At 38.3% G+C, this 19,415-nt stretch overlaps 1 protein-coding gene across 1 annotated transcript in view; it reads right to left on the reverse strand.

Moving 5' to 3' along the window:
* usp12a (ubiquitin specific peptidase 12a) overlaps positions 1-18,094 on the reverse strand; it is a 97,668-nt gene extending 79,574 nt beyond the window's left edge. The window contains exon 1 of the mRNA XM_039745486.1: positions 17,595-18,094. Coding sequence (XP_039601420.1) covers positions 17,595-17,642 — 48 coding nt within the window. The 5' untranslated portion in view covers positions 17,643-18,094. The remainder of the gene's footprint in view (positions 1-17,594) is intronic.
* Between the last annotated feature and the right edge of the window lie 1,321 nt (positions 18,095-19,415).

Here is a 19,415-nt window from a genome sequence, read left to right on the forward strand (position 1 = left end):
GATACCGAGTTCCTTAAGGCTCTGGATGTTGTAGGACTGTCTTGGTTGACACGCCTCTGCAACATCGCATGGACATCGGGACAGTGCCTCTGGATTGGCAGACCGGGTGGTGGTCCCCTCTTTAAAAGGGGACCGGAGGGTGTGTTCCAACTATAGAGGGATCACACCTCAGCCTCCCTGGAAAAGTCTATTCGGGGTTCTGGAGAGGAGGGTCCGCCGGATAGTCGAACCTCGGATTCAGGAGGAACAGTGTGGTTTCGCCCTGGTCGCGAACAGTGGACCAGCTCTTCACCCTTAGCAGAGTCCTGGAGGGTGCATGGGAGTTTGCCCGACCGGTCTACATGTGTTTTGTGGACTTGGAAAAGGCATTCGACCGTGTCCCTCGGGAATCCTGTGGGGTGCTCCGGGAGTATGGGGTACCGGACCCCTGATAAGAGCTGTTCGGTCTCTGTACAACCGTGTCAGAGCTTGGTCCGCATTGCCGCAGTAAGTCGAGCCCGCTTCCAGTGAGAGTTGGACTCCGCCAGGGCTGCCCTTTGTCACCGATTCTGTTCATAACTTTTATGGACAGAATTTCTAGGCGTAGCCAGGGTGTTGAAGGGGTCCGGTTTGGTGGACTCAGGATTGGGTCACTGCTTTTGCAGATGATGTTGTCCTGTTTGCTTCATCAGGCCGTGATCTTCAGCTCTCTGGATCGGTTCGCAGCTGAGTGTGAAGCGGCTGGGATGAGAATCAGCACCTCCAAATCCGAGAGCATGGTCCTCAGCCGAAAAGGGTGGAGTGCCCTCTCAGGGTTGGGGAGAGATCCTGCCCCAAGTGGAGGAGTTCAAGTATCTCGGGGTCTTGTTCACGAGTGAGGGAAGAATGGAGCGTGAGATTGACAGGCGGATCGGTGCGGCGTCCGCAGTGATGCGGGCTCTGCATCGGTCTGTCGTGGTGAAAAAGGAGCTGAATTTACCAGTCGATCTACGCTCCTACCCTCACCTATGGTCATGAGCTATGGGTAGTGACCGAAAGAACGAGATCGCGAATACAAGCAGCTGAAATGAGTTTCCTCCGCAGGGTGTCTGGGCTTTCCCTTAAAGATAGGGTGAAAAGCTCAGTCATCCGGGAGGGGCTCAGAGTAGAGCCGCTGCTCCTCCGCATCGAGAGGAGTCAGAGGAGGTGGCTCGGGTATCTGATCAGGATGCATCCTGGACGCCTCCCTGGTGAGGTGTTCCGGGCACGTCCAACCGGGAGGAGGCCCCGGGGAAGACCCAGGACACACTGGAGGGACTATGTCTCCGGCTGGCCTGGGAACGCCTTTGGGATTCTCCCGAAGAGCTGGAAGAAGTGGCCGGGAGAGGGAAGTCTGGGCCTCTGCTTGCTGCTGCCCCCGCGACCCGACCTCGGATAAGCGGAAGAGGATGGATGGATGGATGGAGAATTATGCTAGCTGACTTGATTTACTAACAACAAACCTAAGACTGATATACATGTGCAAAAGGTCAAAATAATATTGTGAACATCATAAGATGTACTAAAGAATACAGGCTAACTTGATCTTAAAGCCTGCTTTTTGAAAATTAGTTTTTAAAAGATGCAAAGATAAGACCTGCAAAACATAGTAAATCCACAACAGAATCTTTCGCAATCTCACTCATTGCACGTATGATAACCAGGTATGATGCATTATATTAAAGACATTAGAATACAAGTTGTTGGAATTCTGAATCACATTATTTTTTTACTTTTTCTCAGGGTTGCAATATGATATACTTTACCAATTGAGATAAGCCAGGCTAATATTGTAAAACATTTTATGAAAGTCCTAAAATCCCACTTTTTTACATTTTTCATAGCTTCAGTTTAGTTCTACTCTTAATTACCTTGATATGCACATAATTATCATTTTCTGCAGTTAATCTGCAATCATTGATTAATTTTTTAATTTTCTCTGTTTTCTTTTCAGATTCTTCCGTGGTGGCATACACCATCACCTGATCAAAATCCTGGACAGTAGCCTGCAATATCTGAATGAAGGAGGACATCCCCACTTATCACACGATCCACTTCATCGAATCCTCTAAGAAGAAGATGTCCAAAATAAACAATAAATATTTACTTAAGAACATTTATGTTAGGTAGAATGTTTAGTGGAGGCTGGGCGGTCTAACTGGAGTTTTTTTCCTTTTTTTTCTCTGTCCACCCTGGCCATCTTGCCTTACCATCAGACTGTCATTTAGAAACTTTAAATTCTATATTTAAGGACTCTACTTCTCTTAATTATAAACATTTATGCAAGTGTGCATTAATATACAAAAGATAAATAACTATTTATACATTTTTCTCTAAATTTAAATGGTTTTTCTTTGCATGTAACTACCTCTTTGACATGTTGCAAAGCACTTTGAGCTACATCCTTTGCATGAAAATATGCTACAGATATAAATGTTGTTGCACTACTACCAAACAACTCAGTCCCAGTCATTTTCCTTGTTTCCGCTGCAGTTTTTATGATAATGCACCTAAGGAGGTCACCAAATGCACATACAATATACGTATAGATCTAACTGTAGTATAAAGGGTGTTATATTATCTTTTACTATGCCCTTATCCATTTTTGCATAATGAGAAAATCTTTACCTTTAGATATCACATAACTCAAATGTTCTATCAGAACACTATCATTAACATGTTCTTTCTCAAAATTTAATTGAAGAACATCATTCAACTTCAGATCCCAAATACACAATACCAGAGGTAGTAACACCACACCCAACGTTGTGACTTTAACAACGTTCTCCTCAGAGGAGAAGCCTACTGGATTTATAAGCAGAACTCTAAATACTCAGTTGTAGTGCTGGACGGTACACCGGTTCATACCGAAAACCGTTTTTTATTTTTGTTATGATGTGGATTTTTCTTATACCGCTACACCGGTTTAAATTGCCTAAATAACGTTCGGAGCGTGGCACAGCAGGAAACTGTTTAAGGGGGACCTTTTTCACTGCTACATCGCTAAACACACATGCAACGGAGTACATGCGTTAGCGGAGGCGTTACGCAGGGGCTCTTTTTCACTTGTACACCACTAAACAGGAATGCAACGGAGTACATGCGGTAGTGGAGGTATTGCACGGTAAAAATGGACAGAGAACAATCCGAAACTGAAGCTGTAGCAGATGATAAAGTTGAACATGATGACACAGAAGAACTTTTGCTGGAAAAAGGAGTCATGTCTGTTGTCTGGAGATACTTAGGATTTAAAAGGTTGGATGTGGACCACTATGTTCAAATGTGTGAATACTGTTTCCATACTACTGGATAATACTGCAAGCCAAGTTGTACTTGTTTTATTTTTTTCAATACTGTGTAATGTACCTGGGTACTGTGTAATAGTGTGACGACATGCTGACTTTATTCTTGACATTTCCACTTTAATCACAATGCTTATGATGAGAATAAAGTCATCATGTTGACTTTATTCTTGCCGTTTGTCGAGATTAAAGTCGACATGTTGACTCTATTCTTGTAATTGGTTATTAAAGTAGAACATCGTAAACTAAACTTCATCTTAAAATGAATATTTAATTTATGAGATTTTCTCAAACCCCATCATAAGTTATGTAGCACATTAAATGCTTTGTGTTAATTGTTCCCGGAGCCATGTTAATCGCTACATGCTTCTTAAACTGACTTCCTCTTGCACTAAGAGGAGACACAGGCAGCACACAGAATACATTAATTTCATGATATCCCTGCATGGTGGCATTGAGGTTGCACTGCTGCCTCACAGCAAAGGGGTCCAGGGTGTTCCCTGCTTTGAATTTGGCCAGGCCTGCTTCAGTTGCCTTTCAAAGTCATGTAGGATGTGGGGTTTTGTTATGCTATATTAACCCTGCTAGTGTATGTATTTCTCGTATTCACCCTGCAATGTGCTGGCACCCCGTTCAGGATTTGCTCCTGCCTTGTACACAATGCTTGCTAGGATGTGCGCAATCCTGAATGGATGGCATAATTAAACATGTATAACAAAGATTTTTTTTTTAAAGTACTGAACACTCCGTGGTACAAGTTTATAACTAGTTTTAATGTCACAAAGACGTTTATCGTGTGGTGATTGGTTATATCGAGAAAGAAAAAGGAAGAAAAGGAACTGGGATTTTGGTACGTCAGACAGAGACAGCACACATGCAATAAAGAAAGCCCGCTCAGATTAACATCCATTGAATTCTGCGTTTGTGTCTCAGAACACCAGATCGCGAACCCAACATTTACACAATATTTAAGTTAAACCTGTGCGATACTCATTCATACATCCAGTTTTCTGGAGCCTTGTCACACCTGCCATAAAGTTCTCTACACTGAACGTGCCCCTGGGGACCCCTTCCTGCATGTTTAATACCTGCTTTAATGCATTTCGTCCTGAAAATGATATCAAGTATTTATCTTAGCATTCTAAATTTTCACAGAGCAGGAATATCATGAAGTAAATGATTCTGTGCGGCGATCACTGCCTGTGCCTCCTTTTAGTGTAGAGGAAGTCAGTTTAAGAAGTGCATAGTGATTAACTACTAGGTCGGGGAACACTTAACACAAAGCATTTCATGTGCTACATTAACTTATGACAGGGCTTGAGAAAATCTAGTAAATTAAACATTGATTTTAGGATGAAGTTTACTTTACGACCTTCTACTTTAATTAAAAAATAAACTATGAGAATAAAGTGGAAATGTCGATTTTAAAGTTTCTTCACTGTGGCCCTAATACGATTCTGTAGGGCTATACCACAAATAGCATTATAAATGCAAGTTGCAGTTTTATTATTTATGTATATATTTCTTAGCTTGAAGTAAGGTCCATATTAATGCAATTTGCCTTAATGATGGTTCAGTTGGTAAAGATGTCATCACCAAGTTGTACTTGTTTTATTTTATTTGGTGAATACTGTGTAATGCACCTGGGCTTGAAGTCTTGAAGTAACAGTATTATTACTGGAAGTTGCACTATTATTTATTTTATTATTATTTATTAGTTTAAATATTATGCAGTTTAATGATGATAAAGTTGTTTAAAAAGTCACTTTAAGGTGTCAGTGGACAGAGATTGTTAACATTAACAGAAAGTGTAGTTGGTTTATAAAGAATATTTATTATTTATTCCTTTCTAGGACATGTTCAGTGCAATACAACTGTTGACAAGCACCTCTGAATATTTTACGTCTAAATGCCTCTGTAGATGGTTGAAAATATGTTGTCAAAATTTTTGTTTTAAGTTGTTTGCAAGTTTTACCTTCAATAAAAAGGTTCTATATTTTGACTACAACTGTAATGCAATGTGATTCCTTCTCTTCATTAGTACCACACCCTTCAAAACTATCACTTTATGGGGTGTGGGATATGGCTGGCCATTCATCTCGGCCAATACCCCCACGCCGCTAGATGGAGCCCTTCTGGCAGCATGAAGGTGCCCCGAATTCCAGCAGGGCATCATGGACATTGGAGTTTTCCTTCACAGCCCTGCTGGATACCATGGGGGCTGCCAGGGGACGCTGCAAGGAGCCTCAGAGACTTATTTGCCTTATAACCTGGAAATACATCCTGGTCACAGGGACAGAGGAAATGACGTACTTCCGGGATGAAGAAAAGGAGTTTTCAACTGACCCACAAGTCACATGGAATCACATGGACTGAGGGATCAGAAGCACTTCCGGGTCAAGGACTTTAAAAGGACGAAGGGAAACCTCAGCAGATTGAGCCGAGTTGGGAGGAACTGAGGTGACTGAGCTGCAGGGTGGATTGGAGGATTATTGTTTATTGTGATTAGTTTATGGTTTATGAATATTGTGGAGTGTAGGGTGTTTTGTGTACATTATTATTATAATAAATTCAATATTTGGACTTTTATCTGGTGTCTATCGTCTGATCTGAGGGTTCAAGGGGAGGAAATGTGCCCCCAATCTGTCACAGGGGCCATGCAAACCTGTATTAATACTTGTGTGCACATTCAATTTTTTTTTGTACAATGTACAATTCTCATGACAGTGGAATAGGTTATTCTTAGCCAGTCTACTGCAGTAATTGCAGTTGAAAAATGTGGTTAACATCCACTCATGCATGGGAAAAAAACACCGTTGAATACCGTGAAACCGGTATAATTTTGAAAAATACTGTGATACAGAATTTTGGTCATACCACCTAGCACTACTCAGTTGCCCCTCAATGAATCAAATGATCCTTCCTGTTTCCTATAAATTTTCTCGCCCCCAAAAACCTTAATGCAGTTCTGCTGAGTCACACTCTTTACAGAACTCTCATCTATAGTGACATGTTTGGATATGATATTGGTTGAGGTCATTTTCACTCTTGTGTAAAATGAAATAAATGTATTCTTGAATTCTGTTACTTTAGCTTTTGCATCCTTCAATTCTGTATGACTTTAGATTTTCCTGAAATAAAAAGGTTACTATCTTTTCCTGTATTCTGCACTGTTTCACGTCATTCACATAAACCTAGTATTTTATCCATTTCCTTTTATCTACTAGTGATTCACCTTTCCAATTGTAATCATAGATACAGTGTGACTTTAGTTAATTATACTTGTAGAACTGACTCTGTTAGACAAGTTTTAGCTTGTGACTTTTCCTCACCCCTACCCCCCATCATATTTTATAATTTTATTCTTTTAGAAAACAGTGTTCTTTATTCTCAATTGTATTCTTTTAGAAAACAGTGTATTGCCCCAATGAGGAGGTCTGTGTGCCCTCTATAATTTATTGGCCCATTTTGAACTTACAAAACTTTTCAATTCTAATAAAAGATTATTGCACAACTATTTAACATAAAACCACAAGCAAATGGACTCCTTTCATATGACTTGCTTATTACCATATCCTATACATCCATCATTGTAATTCAACCTGAAGTGTAAACTGTTTCATATTGCTCTCATCTATAGACGTTTTCAGTATTTTTTTCAACATTTTTCTTTTCCATTTCATGATTTGTGCTATATTGATGTTCCTTTTGTTGTTTAAATTAGTACAATATAGAAGGTAAATTATTCACAGGAGCTAAGAATTTTGTATTTGAGTTGTGCTTTTTAATCTCCCTTCCTTGTTTAGTTTACATAATTAACTATTTATCATTCTGTTGGTTATATAGCATTTATTAGTTACACCTTTATATACTGCATAACGTGAAGATCTGTCACATAATCACTTGCAAACTACTGGAGCTAGAACCTTGAACCTGATGGTAAGTTTATTACCCGATGCACTCTGGAAATGTAAACATTTTGAGGTGGTAGCAACCTCGGAAACGTCCTTCTGCTCATGGGCTTACTAAAGCAAAGTGATTTTAAAATAAAGTGACTTAGTGGAAAGAAAATCAACACCAGCGATATCTGCTGAGCATGAAACAGATCATGGAAGGTGATGATGTGACAATAAATACAGTATCATAATATGAAGAAGGAAAAGCACAGCAGCATCTGCTGAACATCAAGTGTGGGATACAGAATGAAGGAACAACAACCATGGAGAAAGACATGTGATCATTAAATGTGACAAGTGCAGGATACAGAATACAGTGGAACCTCAGGTCACAAACGTCTCGGAACACGTACAAATCGGGTTACGACCAAAAAGTTCACCGAACTTTTGCATTTGTTCATGACCACACACTCAGGTGATGAACAAGCCAGTTTCCCTTCCGGTTCGTACGCAGCCGATGATTTCCGCACGTGTTCAGTCTCTCCCTGTACAGTACATTGTTCTCGGTCAGACGTGCATCGCGCAGAGGGACTTTACCTTAAAACTGTAATCTTCTCTACCACCCAGCTTCCTGCTCGCATCTTTCATGTCAGAACTCGACTCATGCAAGGTTAGTTTTCTTGGTTGTTTATGGTTAATTTTTGTATAAATTAAGGATTTTTCAAATGCTCACTTTTTTCCCTGTGCTTAAAACTCATTAAAAAAAAGTGTTTACAGCAAGCAGTTCGTAAGGCTGTAGCATGAACTCTTGCAATGTTAGTTTTCTCTGGTCAAGGTTTTCTCAGTGTTATTCAATGTTTACATTTCATTCACTATTACACTGTGCATTTTATGGTATAATTAACTATTTTTGTGCTTAAAAATCTTTAAAAAATATATTTACATATAGTTTGTACGGTCTGGAACGGATTAATTGTATTTACATACAATCCTATGGGGGAAATTACTTCGGGTCATGACCAAATCAGGTTGTGATCAGAGTTTTGGAACGAATTACGGTCGTGACCCGAGGTTCCACTGTACAAGAACAACAAAGACAAAGAAATGCATGCTTTCATCAGTTATGTGCTCAGATTCCTTAAGGAAGTGGGAGTTCTTCTGTGTATTAAAACTGGGCAATTTGCTTGTGTTAATATCTAGCTTTTTGCTAGGTCACACAGCCCACTCTCTAATTCTAAAGGCTCCATACTGTATCTTCTTAAAGTAACATGCTTAACTTTAACTTGGTTTTACACACAGAAATGCATGACAACAATTGAGAAAATTACCAAAGGATTGAAACTTCTGACCACATTAAAGCATTGCTTTTATAACCTTAAAACAATGTTTTCTTTGATGACGACTACTTAAAGTTACATCAGTGATGTGATCGATATCACGCTGTATTTTTTTAAAGGTGAAATCAAAAGCAAGTCTTGCCAAAATAGAAAGGTTTGATTATCAAATACTCAAAACTTCTGAGCATATACAAGTCACTGCTTTTACATTCTTACATCAATGTTCACTTATATAGCACTACTTAGAAAGCTGTATTTTTTAATAATGAAATTAAAAGATTGTATTGCCAACATGGAAATGTTCAACTCACTCTTCATTAACTATTCAGTTCAGGGAAAGTAACAAAAAGACTAGTTTCCTTGGAGAAAACTATTATCTTTATCGCACAGACACTTAAATACATTTTGAAGGTCAAAGAATATTTTTTTCTTTAAGGGAGTCAACTTCAAAAGAAGACAGTAATGTGACCTTAAAGATTTATATTAAATTATTACCTGTATGTATTGTAACTGAATCTTTTACCATTCCATGGGCATAGTTTAACATATCACTGGTGTGATGAAAGCTTATTCACTACACATTTTAAGACTGAAGCCAGTAACTCTTACAACCATCTAGCACTGCTGACAGTTCACCAAATTTAAAAAGGTAGTTTTCTTAGGCAGGAGATACAAGGGTTGTAAATATATGACAATATGATGCACAAATCAATTTTGAACTTATGAAACAGTCTGTTTTTGATATCTCTTTAGCCATTATTGCCGTAAATAATAAGGAATACACTGTTCCCATATAGGAATTGTGAATAGGGTTGTATCACTCTATTCATCAATTCTGAATAAATTCCTAGATAGTGAGCAGCAAATCAAACACTTTACTAGAGTTTTTTTTTTTTTTTAAAAAGTCCTTTCACTTTATTAACTGATTAAGCTTTTTACTGCATGTGCTCATTCTGATCCCAGAATAAGCTCACTCACCATTAATGCAACTCCAGTATAAATCATTTATTTTGGGTGTACCACTTGTTTAGTCATAGATATTGCAATATTCATCAAATATTTAGACCACGGATTCTCCAATTCATTTATTTCAACCAGTTCTAACACCAACACTAAACATGACAACCCATCCAGCACACAACATAAAGAGGAAAAACCAAGTAATATTGGACTGAGAATTTGAATTGAAGACTCTTGACCAATAAATGAGAATAAGCAAATCTTTAATTAAAAAAAAAGCTATTTCATGTGACTTCCATTTCCTGTGTATAATGTGCACCAATTTTTCCTCAAGTATCTGTTTAAGAATATTTAGCACAAAATGCATGAGACTGGATAATGGACATGTGGATTATGCAACACGGGTTAACATGAAATTTGTGTTCTTCTTCTTTCCTGGGTGTTTTTCACATCATTTGCCGCTGTTCAGCACTGAAAAAAAATTCCAGACTTTGAATTAGATTGTTTAGTGAATTCCAACTCAGTTTTGTTCCTTTATTTGACAATCTGACAACTGCCAATTTGAAGTTTCTTTGGGACATGTAGTCACAATTCTTTAAATTGTTTTTGGTAGGCTAGTTGTCTTTAAATCAGAAAAGTAAATTCAGTGACACACACAAATAAATAAGGAAGAATGCTCAAGAATAACTTTCAAGAAAATATATCTACAGCTAAGGCAGCCACCAAACTCTGAAAAGGACATTTCAGAAGAAAATTAAGGACTTTGTAGGACTCCTTTCCCTATGATAACACAGTTCACTTTCCTTTTTTGGAAACGTCCTTTGGCAAAAGTTCATGGTAAGCTCAAAGAAAATAAGTCATATTTACTGGAAAACTAATAACAGGCTTAGTCACTCTGAAACCCTTCTACTCCAATTCAGTGGACCAGGGAGCAAAAGTCTATCCTGGGAGCACAGGGAATAATGAAGGAAAAAAGCATGGACAGAGTACTAGTTTATCACAGGATCCACACCTACACTTGCACCAGAAATTGTTCCCATTTTTATACTTTTCGCAGTACTTCAGCTCTTCAGTATTTGGCGTACATATTTAGTACTAATAATTTATATCTTGCACATTTCTATTCACAGCAACTTAAATTTTGTAAAAATGAGTTTGGGTGTTTACCAAGAAAGTTCTAAATTAAAAAAAAGGACAAAGAGTAAAAAATTTATGAAGAAGGAAATTTCTAAATTAAAAAAAGGACAAAGAGTAAAACATTTATGAAGAAAGAAATTTAGGCAATAGATAGATAGATAGATAAAGGCTGCGGGTCAGAACCAGCCGGGTCGCCTGAAAGGATGAGGGGGCAACTGCCCTGGAGGCTGAGAGGATCACGGGGAAGAAGCAAGGTGGCTCAAGCCCAGTGGAGCCCATGGCCCCCGCCAGGGGGCTCCCCGAGTGTCATGGAGCCTGGGAGATCGCCACTTCCACCACACCTGGGAGGGTGGAGGAAGGTCCTTCCAGGAATGCCCGGAGTGCTTCCGGGTGCAAGGGCAGCACTTCCACCACACCAGGAAGTGCTGCCAGAAGAGCATCATTAGGCATCTGGACCTAGAGTCAGGAGCAGGACGAAGCTCCCATGAGGAGAGGAAAGGCGGCCCATGGACAGTGAATGGCCCGAGGAAGGGTGTTTGGTGTGGGAAGCACTTTGAATGTGCAGGACTGGTGTTAGGGGACACTTGTTATAAAAAAGCGTGTGTTATTACGAACAGTTGGTGTCCGGGCTGATCATCTCACAATATTATAAATCCTTATATATAATTTGATACTATCCGTATGTATGGTGTTCGCGTCAATACCTTGACTCAATACAAGTTAGAACCATGCAATGGGACTCTGCCTCTGTAGTTCGAACATAACGTGGCAAATGCGAACGTAGTATTGCATGATTAGCTAAGAATGTTCGATTGCTTCAGTGACGCCGCTGGACAGCCGAGTATAGTAAGTCGGTGTTGGTTCGAGCAGATAACAGTAAGTTCAGTTGGTTTTTGGAATGTTTGGTGGGGCGTAATTTCCAGGACTAACATCGCCGACGGACTTAAACCCTGCGACAGCTCCAGAATCATAAGTAATTTAGAACGTATCGCCATTTGCTTAGCACGTCGAAATCTATCTTTGGGCAGTTCGGTTTTGGCAGCCGTCCTTCTGACATCTACAGTAATCCCTCCTCGATCGCGGGGGTTGCGTTCCTGAAACCATATGTTTGTATGGTTATTTTTATATATTTTAAGCCCTTAGAAACTCTCCCACACTGTTTATAAATATTCTCCACACAGTTATACAGTAAACCCTCGTTTATCGCGGTTAATCAGCTCCAGACAGATAAATGAATTTTTACGAAGTAGGATTCTTTATTTATAAAACGAATATTTTCGCAGTTAGAGCATAGAAAACCTGTTTATGACCTTCTAAATACGTTTTTTAACATTATTAGAGCCCTCTAGACATGAAATAACACCCTTTAGTCAAATGTTTAAACTGTGCTCCATGACAAGACAGAGATGACAGTTCTTTCTCACAATTAAAAGAATGCAAACATATCTTCCTCTTCAAAGGAGTGCGCATCAGGAGCAGAGAATGTCAGAGAGAGAGAGAGAGAAAAGCAAACAATCAGAAATCAATAGGGCTGTTGGGCTTTTAAGTATGCAAAGCACCGCGATAAAGCGGCCACAATGAAGGGATCAATGTGAAGGTAGTCTTTCAGCATTTTTTATAGGAGCGTCCGTATCTTCTAAGCAAATAGCCACTGTGCAAACAGCCCCTCTGCTCACACCCCCTCCGTCAGAAGCAGAGAATGTCAGACAGAGTGAGAGAGACAGAGAGAAGCAAACAATCAAAAATCAATACGGGCTATTAGAGCTTTTAAGTGTGCAAAGCACCGCGCGGGAAGCATATCGTATATCATTGAGGAGTTTTATTTAATATGCAATACGTGCTCCGATTGGGTAGCTTCTCAGCCATCTGCCAATAGCGTCCCTTGTATGAAATCAACTGGGCAAAAAAACTGAGGAAGCATGTACCATAAATTAAAAGACCCATTGTCCACAGAAATCCGCGAACGTGATATAGATAGATATATAGATATAGATATAGATATAGATATATAGATAGATAGATATGCTTACATTTAAAATCCGCGATGGAGTGAAGCCGCGAAAGTCGAAGCGCAATATAGCGAGGGATCACTGTATTGGGAAACTGAGTAATGATGGCTGGGTATTAACAACATTCATTGTTTAAATTTAAGCCGATCTCAGATCTAAAATGACCACGCCAACATAATTATTACTCCGACTCTGATTAGAGTAAGTAAAATCGTTTGTTTTGAAAATTTGTTTTCCGGAAAAAATCAAATGAGGTGCGAAGAGCTGAGTTCACGTCTCGCAGCCCCGTTTAAACAGAAAACTCTTCATTACATCGGCCGAAAAGGTCTATTTTAAGCACAAATCAGTGCCATGATAACAAAATCATTTCAAGGACTTAAAAAAAACAAATAATTCTTTGCAGAGAAAGTATGGATTTCACAAACGTAGAATTTGTAGCCCGATTCGATCGGGCTCCCAGTCGCCAATATATATATCTCATCAGAGGAATATAGAGCAAAAACTACTTGGGCAGGGAGGTGTTATTGGGTGTAAAGTTTTGTTTACTACGAACATGTTCTTCTTAAGTTTGCATATGCTGGATTTATGTCCAAGTGTCTGTTGAAGGCGTTCTCATTTGATAACCAAGATTCAGCCAGCTCTTTGGCACTTTTAGCACGGTCTTTAAATTTTACTTGTACATTGTCCCAGTTAAATGTATGTCCTGTTGATTAAGTATGTGTATAGATCAGTGATCGTGAGTCCTTTCTTCTGACGGTGTTGCAATGTTCCTGTATAAGTGTTGCGATTCTTTTTGATGTTAAACTGCGTTTCGTGATTTCTGCTGTCAATTTCTTGTTTTTAGCATTAAAGAGGACTGTGCTCAGATTGTTCGTGGGTTTGTGTGCTATTCTGACGCCTGACCTCCCTTTACTGAACACAGTAAACAGTATATATCAGATGTACATTACAGTATAAAGAGATACCAGTATACATCCAAACTCTAATACATACCCACTTTCAAATAGTACCATTTCAGATTTATCCTGCATGACATATTAGTATGCTGTATTCATAATTGCTCAGTTAGTACAAGGAGTACTATTGCATAAATCATCAGAGCATGAAAGGATAAGCACGGAGGATAAGTAATGTGTTAGTTATCTCTGGGGAAGCAAAGATACTCCGGCAAAATCAGATGCAGAAAACACATTTGTACATTTCAAATTCAAATTAGTTTACCTCACATTTTATATTTGGATCTGGTGGAGACACAGTATGCACTCAGGGCAACATACTTTGGAACTGCATATCACGGCACAGTGTCATTGTGACCACCTTGGTCTTTCTTTCCAGACATTTTGTGGCAGGAATTTATTTAGCACAAATTCACTAAATTTCCTGTATATACACACACACCCCACTTACTGTTTAATAGTAAAAGCTCTAACAAGATACATTTGCAACAGTCCTGTAAACAATGTTAAAGGAAATGCTGATTAGTAGACATACAGGCACATCTTCTAAAAATCAAAGGCACTTCATCTACAACCATGCTCAGAATACACTACAAATAATAATAATAATAATAATAATTCTTTGCATTTATATAGCGCTTCTCACTACTCAAAGTACTCTCCACAAAGGGAGGGCCCAGGAAGCAAAGCCACAAATGGCAATTGAACATGAACACAGCATATATGTTAGGGATCAGACACACATTTGGAAATTTGTAAAAAGGTAGACACTGAATTATCCAGTTTGATTAATTGGCTATAATATGCTTAATTATGGGCATACAAACTGCCTAAAATTGAAAAACAACATCTTAAAAAAAAAGAAATAGGTTGAGTTTTCCAAATATGCAACATTACACTCACTTCACTCCTTCCAAGATATAGCATGACACTCATCAAGCCTATTTCTAGTTGCACTTGGACACACACTCTTTCAACTGAAACCAACCCTTATAAAATTCACCTGCAAAGGCTGATTAACAAACATTTAGGACTAATCTATTATGATCCTAAAATAACAACTTGCTGCACGCAACCTGTGAGGTGAGGGCGCAGTAACTATTACAACATTGATCTTAACACCCAAAGACCATGGCAGATGTGTGGTCACAAAAATATAAACATATGCTGTATTTATATGCCAATTTAAATCTTATCACTGAATCAACAAGTGACCCCAAGTAAGTCATTTAGTCTGACTGTGCTCCAAATGTGACAGACGTACATAAAAAAAATGTACCTACTAAAAAATATTAAATATAGAATGTGATGTACAGTATGTATGCGCTATATATTGCATGAATGCACAATCTATATACATACACACACATTATTTAAGAACTGAGTGAGGGTAATGCAGACTTCAGCATTTTAAAGTTACCATTTTCCATAAGTCCCTATTGGAGTACTAAACTTTATTATCTCATGTGATAATGAATATGTTTTGTGAACAATTTTTATTTATAAGTGCAGAAGAAGCGATAGTCTTCTAAAATTAGAAAAAAAACTGAGCATGCAATGCAAAATACTCTAATTCCATATAAGTCTTTAAGTTTAGAAAGAGCCTTAAAAGAAAAAAAAATAGACAATTCTAAATTAGTGTAAGTCGGCCTAATTCGGGGTGATCATAACAAATGTAATAATTTAGTTCATAATGTAGAACTAAATAAACAGTAATAGCTGTATCAAATATTTGAAAAATTTAAATGTGTACTTCAATTTCAATGATCAAAGTGTAAATTTCTTGACTGTAATAGAAATTTGTAATTTTTCAGTCTCTGATAGAGGTCCACAGAATGCTAGATCCCTAGTAAAGGATCAAAATTTCAAGAAACATATTTGTGATTGCTGACCCTGAAATAGTCTAAAATGTAACCCCACGTGGTTATATTTGACATGACATTGTTTAGCCTTTTAGGAGTGGTATTTAGAGGGGTTAGAACCACTTGTATATAAAAAAACAAATATCAAAAATATAATAGTCATGATCACCATCCTCAAAATTTCATAAAATTACTAATACTTTTTTTTTTTGAAGTTTTGTGAAAAGGAGTAACTGACTCCATGTATATCATTAGGAAGTGAACCTCTGGGGTCAGTTGATGTGAAACATGCACCTTCAAGTACTTCTAATTATTTTTCTTTAAGGGACTTATTGTTTTACTGTTTATCGTAAGGATGTAAGTTGCTACACAAAATATGGTCCAAAAATAACATTAAAAAATTAAGGATTTTCATTTTTTTTAGATGGTCAATAATAATTAGACATCTAGATGTTTCAGACAATATATCATAATTGGGGAACTTTCTCATACTACTGAGTCAGAAAGCACAAGACAAAAAATACATAAGTGATTTCAAAGTATTTACAACTACTTCTTTTGAACACTATATGCCATTTGAAAGCACTGTATTTTGAAAAACAAGTACTCCAACAACACTACAAACACTTACCTAATACGGTATCATCACAAACTTTTGTTATATAATGCAAAGATTTATATTACAGTATGAACATAACTGATTATTCGAAAGCTGTGGAGGCTGTTGCGATTTTTGAATTATATATAACCTGCTCAACCCTGCTTAATTCAATTTAGGGTCACAGGAGTTTTTAGCTCCATTTTGCCAGAACAAACAAAAGGTAGAGTAACCAGTGCCAGTCAATTTCATTACTTGGTTACATGCAAACCCATATTTTAGCATGTACCACCTTTTTCCACAAATAAATAATTTGGGTGGGATGAACAGATTTAAGTGTTTCTTATTAGGTGTAATGGGCTGACACCTGCCTAGAGGAATACAATTTCATGTTTTACTTTGTTGTTATTTAAAGAAAAACAAAATTGTAGAATCAAGTTAAGAATGCAACATATCCCAAAACATAGATAAAGGCACAACAATATCACATCACAGTTCAAACATACTTAACAATGTTGAATCGCAGTGTTGACTGTGATTCACACCACATTAATCAAACACATTCTAATCTAAGTTTGACATCTTGCCATATCTGAAATCAGGTTTGATTTAACCTATTTATCACACATAAAAGATTACTCTTTTGGATTCAGCTCACATTTTTAAATCATGCTAACTGAACGCCAGGGAATCATAAACTCAACCCTACACACTGATTTAAAAGAGTATGTCTTATTAATATGATATCTTAAGTACTAGTGTTATAATTTGCTTATTAGTTGGCACTGGTTAGTGCCCATTCAAGTGTTCAAATTAAAAAAAATAGGCCTACTTGCTGAGTAAGGATGCCAAAACACTACTAATAAACAACTTTCTATGCTTGAACAAAATTGCAGAGCGCTGGTTACAGTCGAGACCGAGTTTTTTTCGGCAGGAGTGATTAAAAGCAGGCAGTCCGCTGCCAAGCTGCCCGAGATGCAGTTATATGGCAGCGAGGAGCAGCCAAAGAGATTTAAACGATCACGACACCGCCCCCATCAAGTTTCACTCTTAACCTGCGGCGCGCAACACAGAGATGTAGGCCGAACGTCTCATCTCCACCGAAGTGTGCCATAATTGCCCGAGACGGTCAGGGGTGCGGCGCAAAAAAGTTGCAGGGTTTTTTTTTTTGTAAAATACAATACGTACTGTATTTCTTATATTACACCTTACAGGTTAACTGCATATGGGACAAGCGTCCGTGTCTACTGTATGCGCTTCCAAAGGTCAGCTTTAAAATGTAAAAGGTCTACAATAGTTCATTTTAGCAGTTCGCCTTTAAACATCTGGTCACATTAGGTCTGGGATAAAATAATTAGGCCTGAGTCAAGCAAAGGGGTGAAATGAAAGTGAAGGGGGGGGGGTGCAAAATTTGTGTTAAGACCTCCGCTTCACAGTCGGCCATTGTTTTCATTTTTACATATAGCTAACAGACATGTGCGCATAAAATGAAAGGAAGCAAAAACTAAAATGTACATTTGAAATCCAAATAATTGCTCACCATGGTACAAATGGAGGCGATCTTGGAAACTGTCATTAGGATTTCCATCCGCCCAGCGCCATCTTCCACCCAATCACAGGGAGCAAAGGGGAAGGAGGTTGTGGGTAATCAGCGCTGCCTGCAGGACGGAGCAGCGAGGACCTACGGTGCAATGCGCCGACACTCTGCTGTGCTGGAGCCGGCACTCAAAGCCGCCAAGACCATCACCTGAAGTTACCACCGTAACAAGAAACAGAAGGACTGGCTTGAAAGTTGCTGTCGTTGCACACGCGCGCCTCCCCCTTTTTTAACAATCCGTGGTGCGGTGTCCAGCAATTCTACTGAAGAATAGCCCCTCCGAAACGTTCGGACCGAATTCTAGAAGGTCAAAAAGTCAGTCAACATTGATTTGCCTGGACATTCTAAGGCTTACGATGACAGCAAAACATCTCTTCCTCAATTAGCTGACTGATGACGTAAAGGATGAGGCACTCCTGCCGATTCCCCAGGGTCCTAAAAGCCCCTCGAATTCACACGCGGGTTGGAGAGCTATACTAAGCCGTCTTTGAACGGATTTACTGCGCGAGCGCACAAACACATCCGGGTCATTTTCGTCAACGACTGACAAACAGTTAAAGGAAGCAATGCTCCGCTGCTTTTCTGCACTACACATCCCTCTTATTACTAGGACCTTTAGCAATCACATACAGCCATACATCTTTAAAAGATAAGCTCTCGTTAGAAGTCCAAATGCCTTTTAAAATAATGTTTGCCCATTTCATTTTAAAAGGTAGGTAAAATTAAGTATAAAATTGTACACATCGATTTCAAAAGGTTTAAACATAGTTTACATATAATGCAGGACAAGTTCACAGCATTTAGAAGCAGTATCAAATTAAAGAAAGCTCCAGTGTGGATAAATAAGGACTTGAAAAGAAATTTGCAAAGGAAAAAAAACGTGTAAGGCATTTAAAGACTTGTAAATCCAGCACTAACCAGTGGTGGAAGAAGTACTCAAACAATTTGTTTAAGAAAAAGTACAAATAAACGTTTAGTTTAAACATATATTGTACTAAGTACAAAAACTAGTACAGGTTGTGCTGTTTTAATTAGGAATGATGTAGATTATGATTATAAACGTAATCATTTAGAGTATCTGTATATGCTCTATGAAGAACAATTCAAAAACAATTTGTAAAAAATAATATATTCTACTATAAACGTGTTGCTACTGTATTGCATTATGATGATTTAGTTGTAAAAAGAACAAACCATGAATTAGACAGGCACTACTTTCACTTGCACTTTAAATATCTAAATGAAATAGGCTGAAGGGGAACACATATGCACTTTAAACCTCCAAAGCACTTTTTTAATCTGAGGACTCAGATTAGAAAATTGATAAGGTACTGGGATCAAAAAAAGAGGATTGTTATCATAGTAACATAAAGAGACAAATAACAATAGCCGTATAATTAAAAAAATGTTTTTGTTTCTTTTCAATCACATTTTCTCACATGAATATTACTAACAGAAAAAATGGGAGACTAACGCATTGTTAAAAAACTATTTTTTTTATACACATAACAAATATATTTATTCATAGCATGGGCATGGGGCAGTTGGAGCCTATCCCAGCAACCATAGGGAATAAGGCAAAAATGATCCCTGGACAGGATGCCATCCCCATCATAGGGTGAACACACATACACACTAGGCCAATTCAGTACCACCAATTAATATGCCTTTTGTACTGTGGGAGAAAACTAGAGTAACAGGATGAAAACTGCACGGACACGAGGAGAACATGTGAACTCTGTACAGTGAGCACCTGATGCTTAA

This window comes from Polypterus senegalus, chromosome 2, assembly GCF_016835505.1.
Source record: "Polypterus senegalus isolate Bchr_013 chromosome 2, ASM1683550v1, whole genome shotgun sequence".
NCBI lineage: Eukaryota > Metazoa > Chordata > Cladistia > Polypteriformes > Polypteridae > Polypterus > Polypterus senegalus.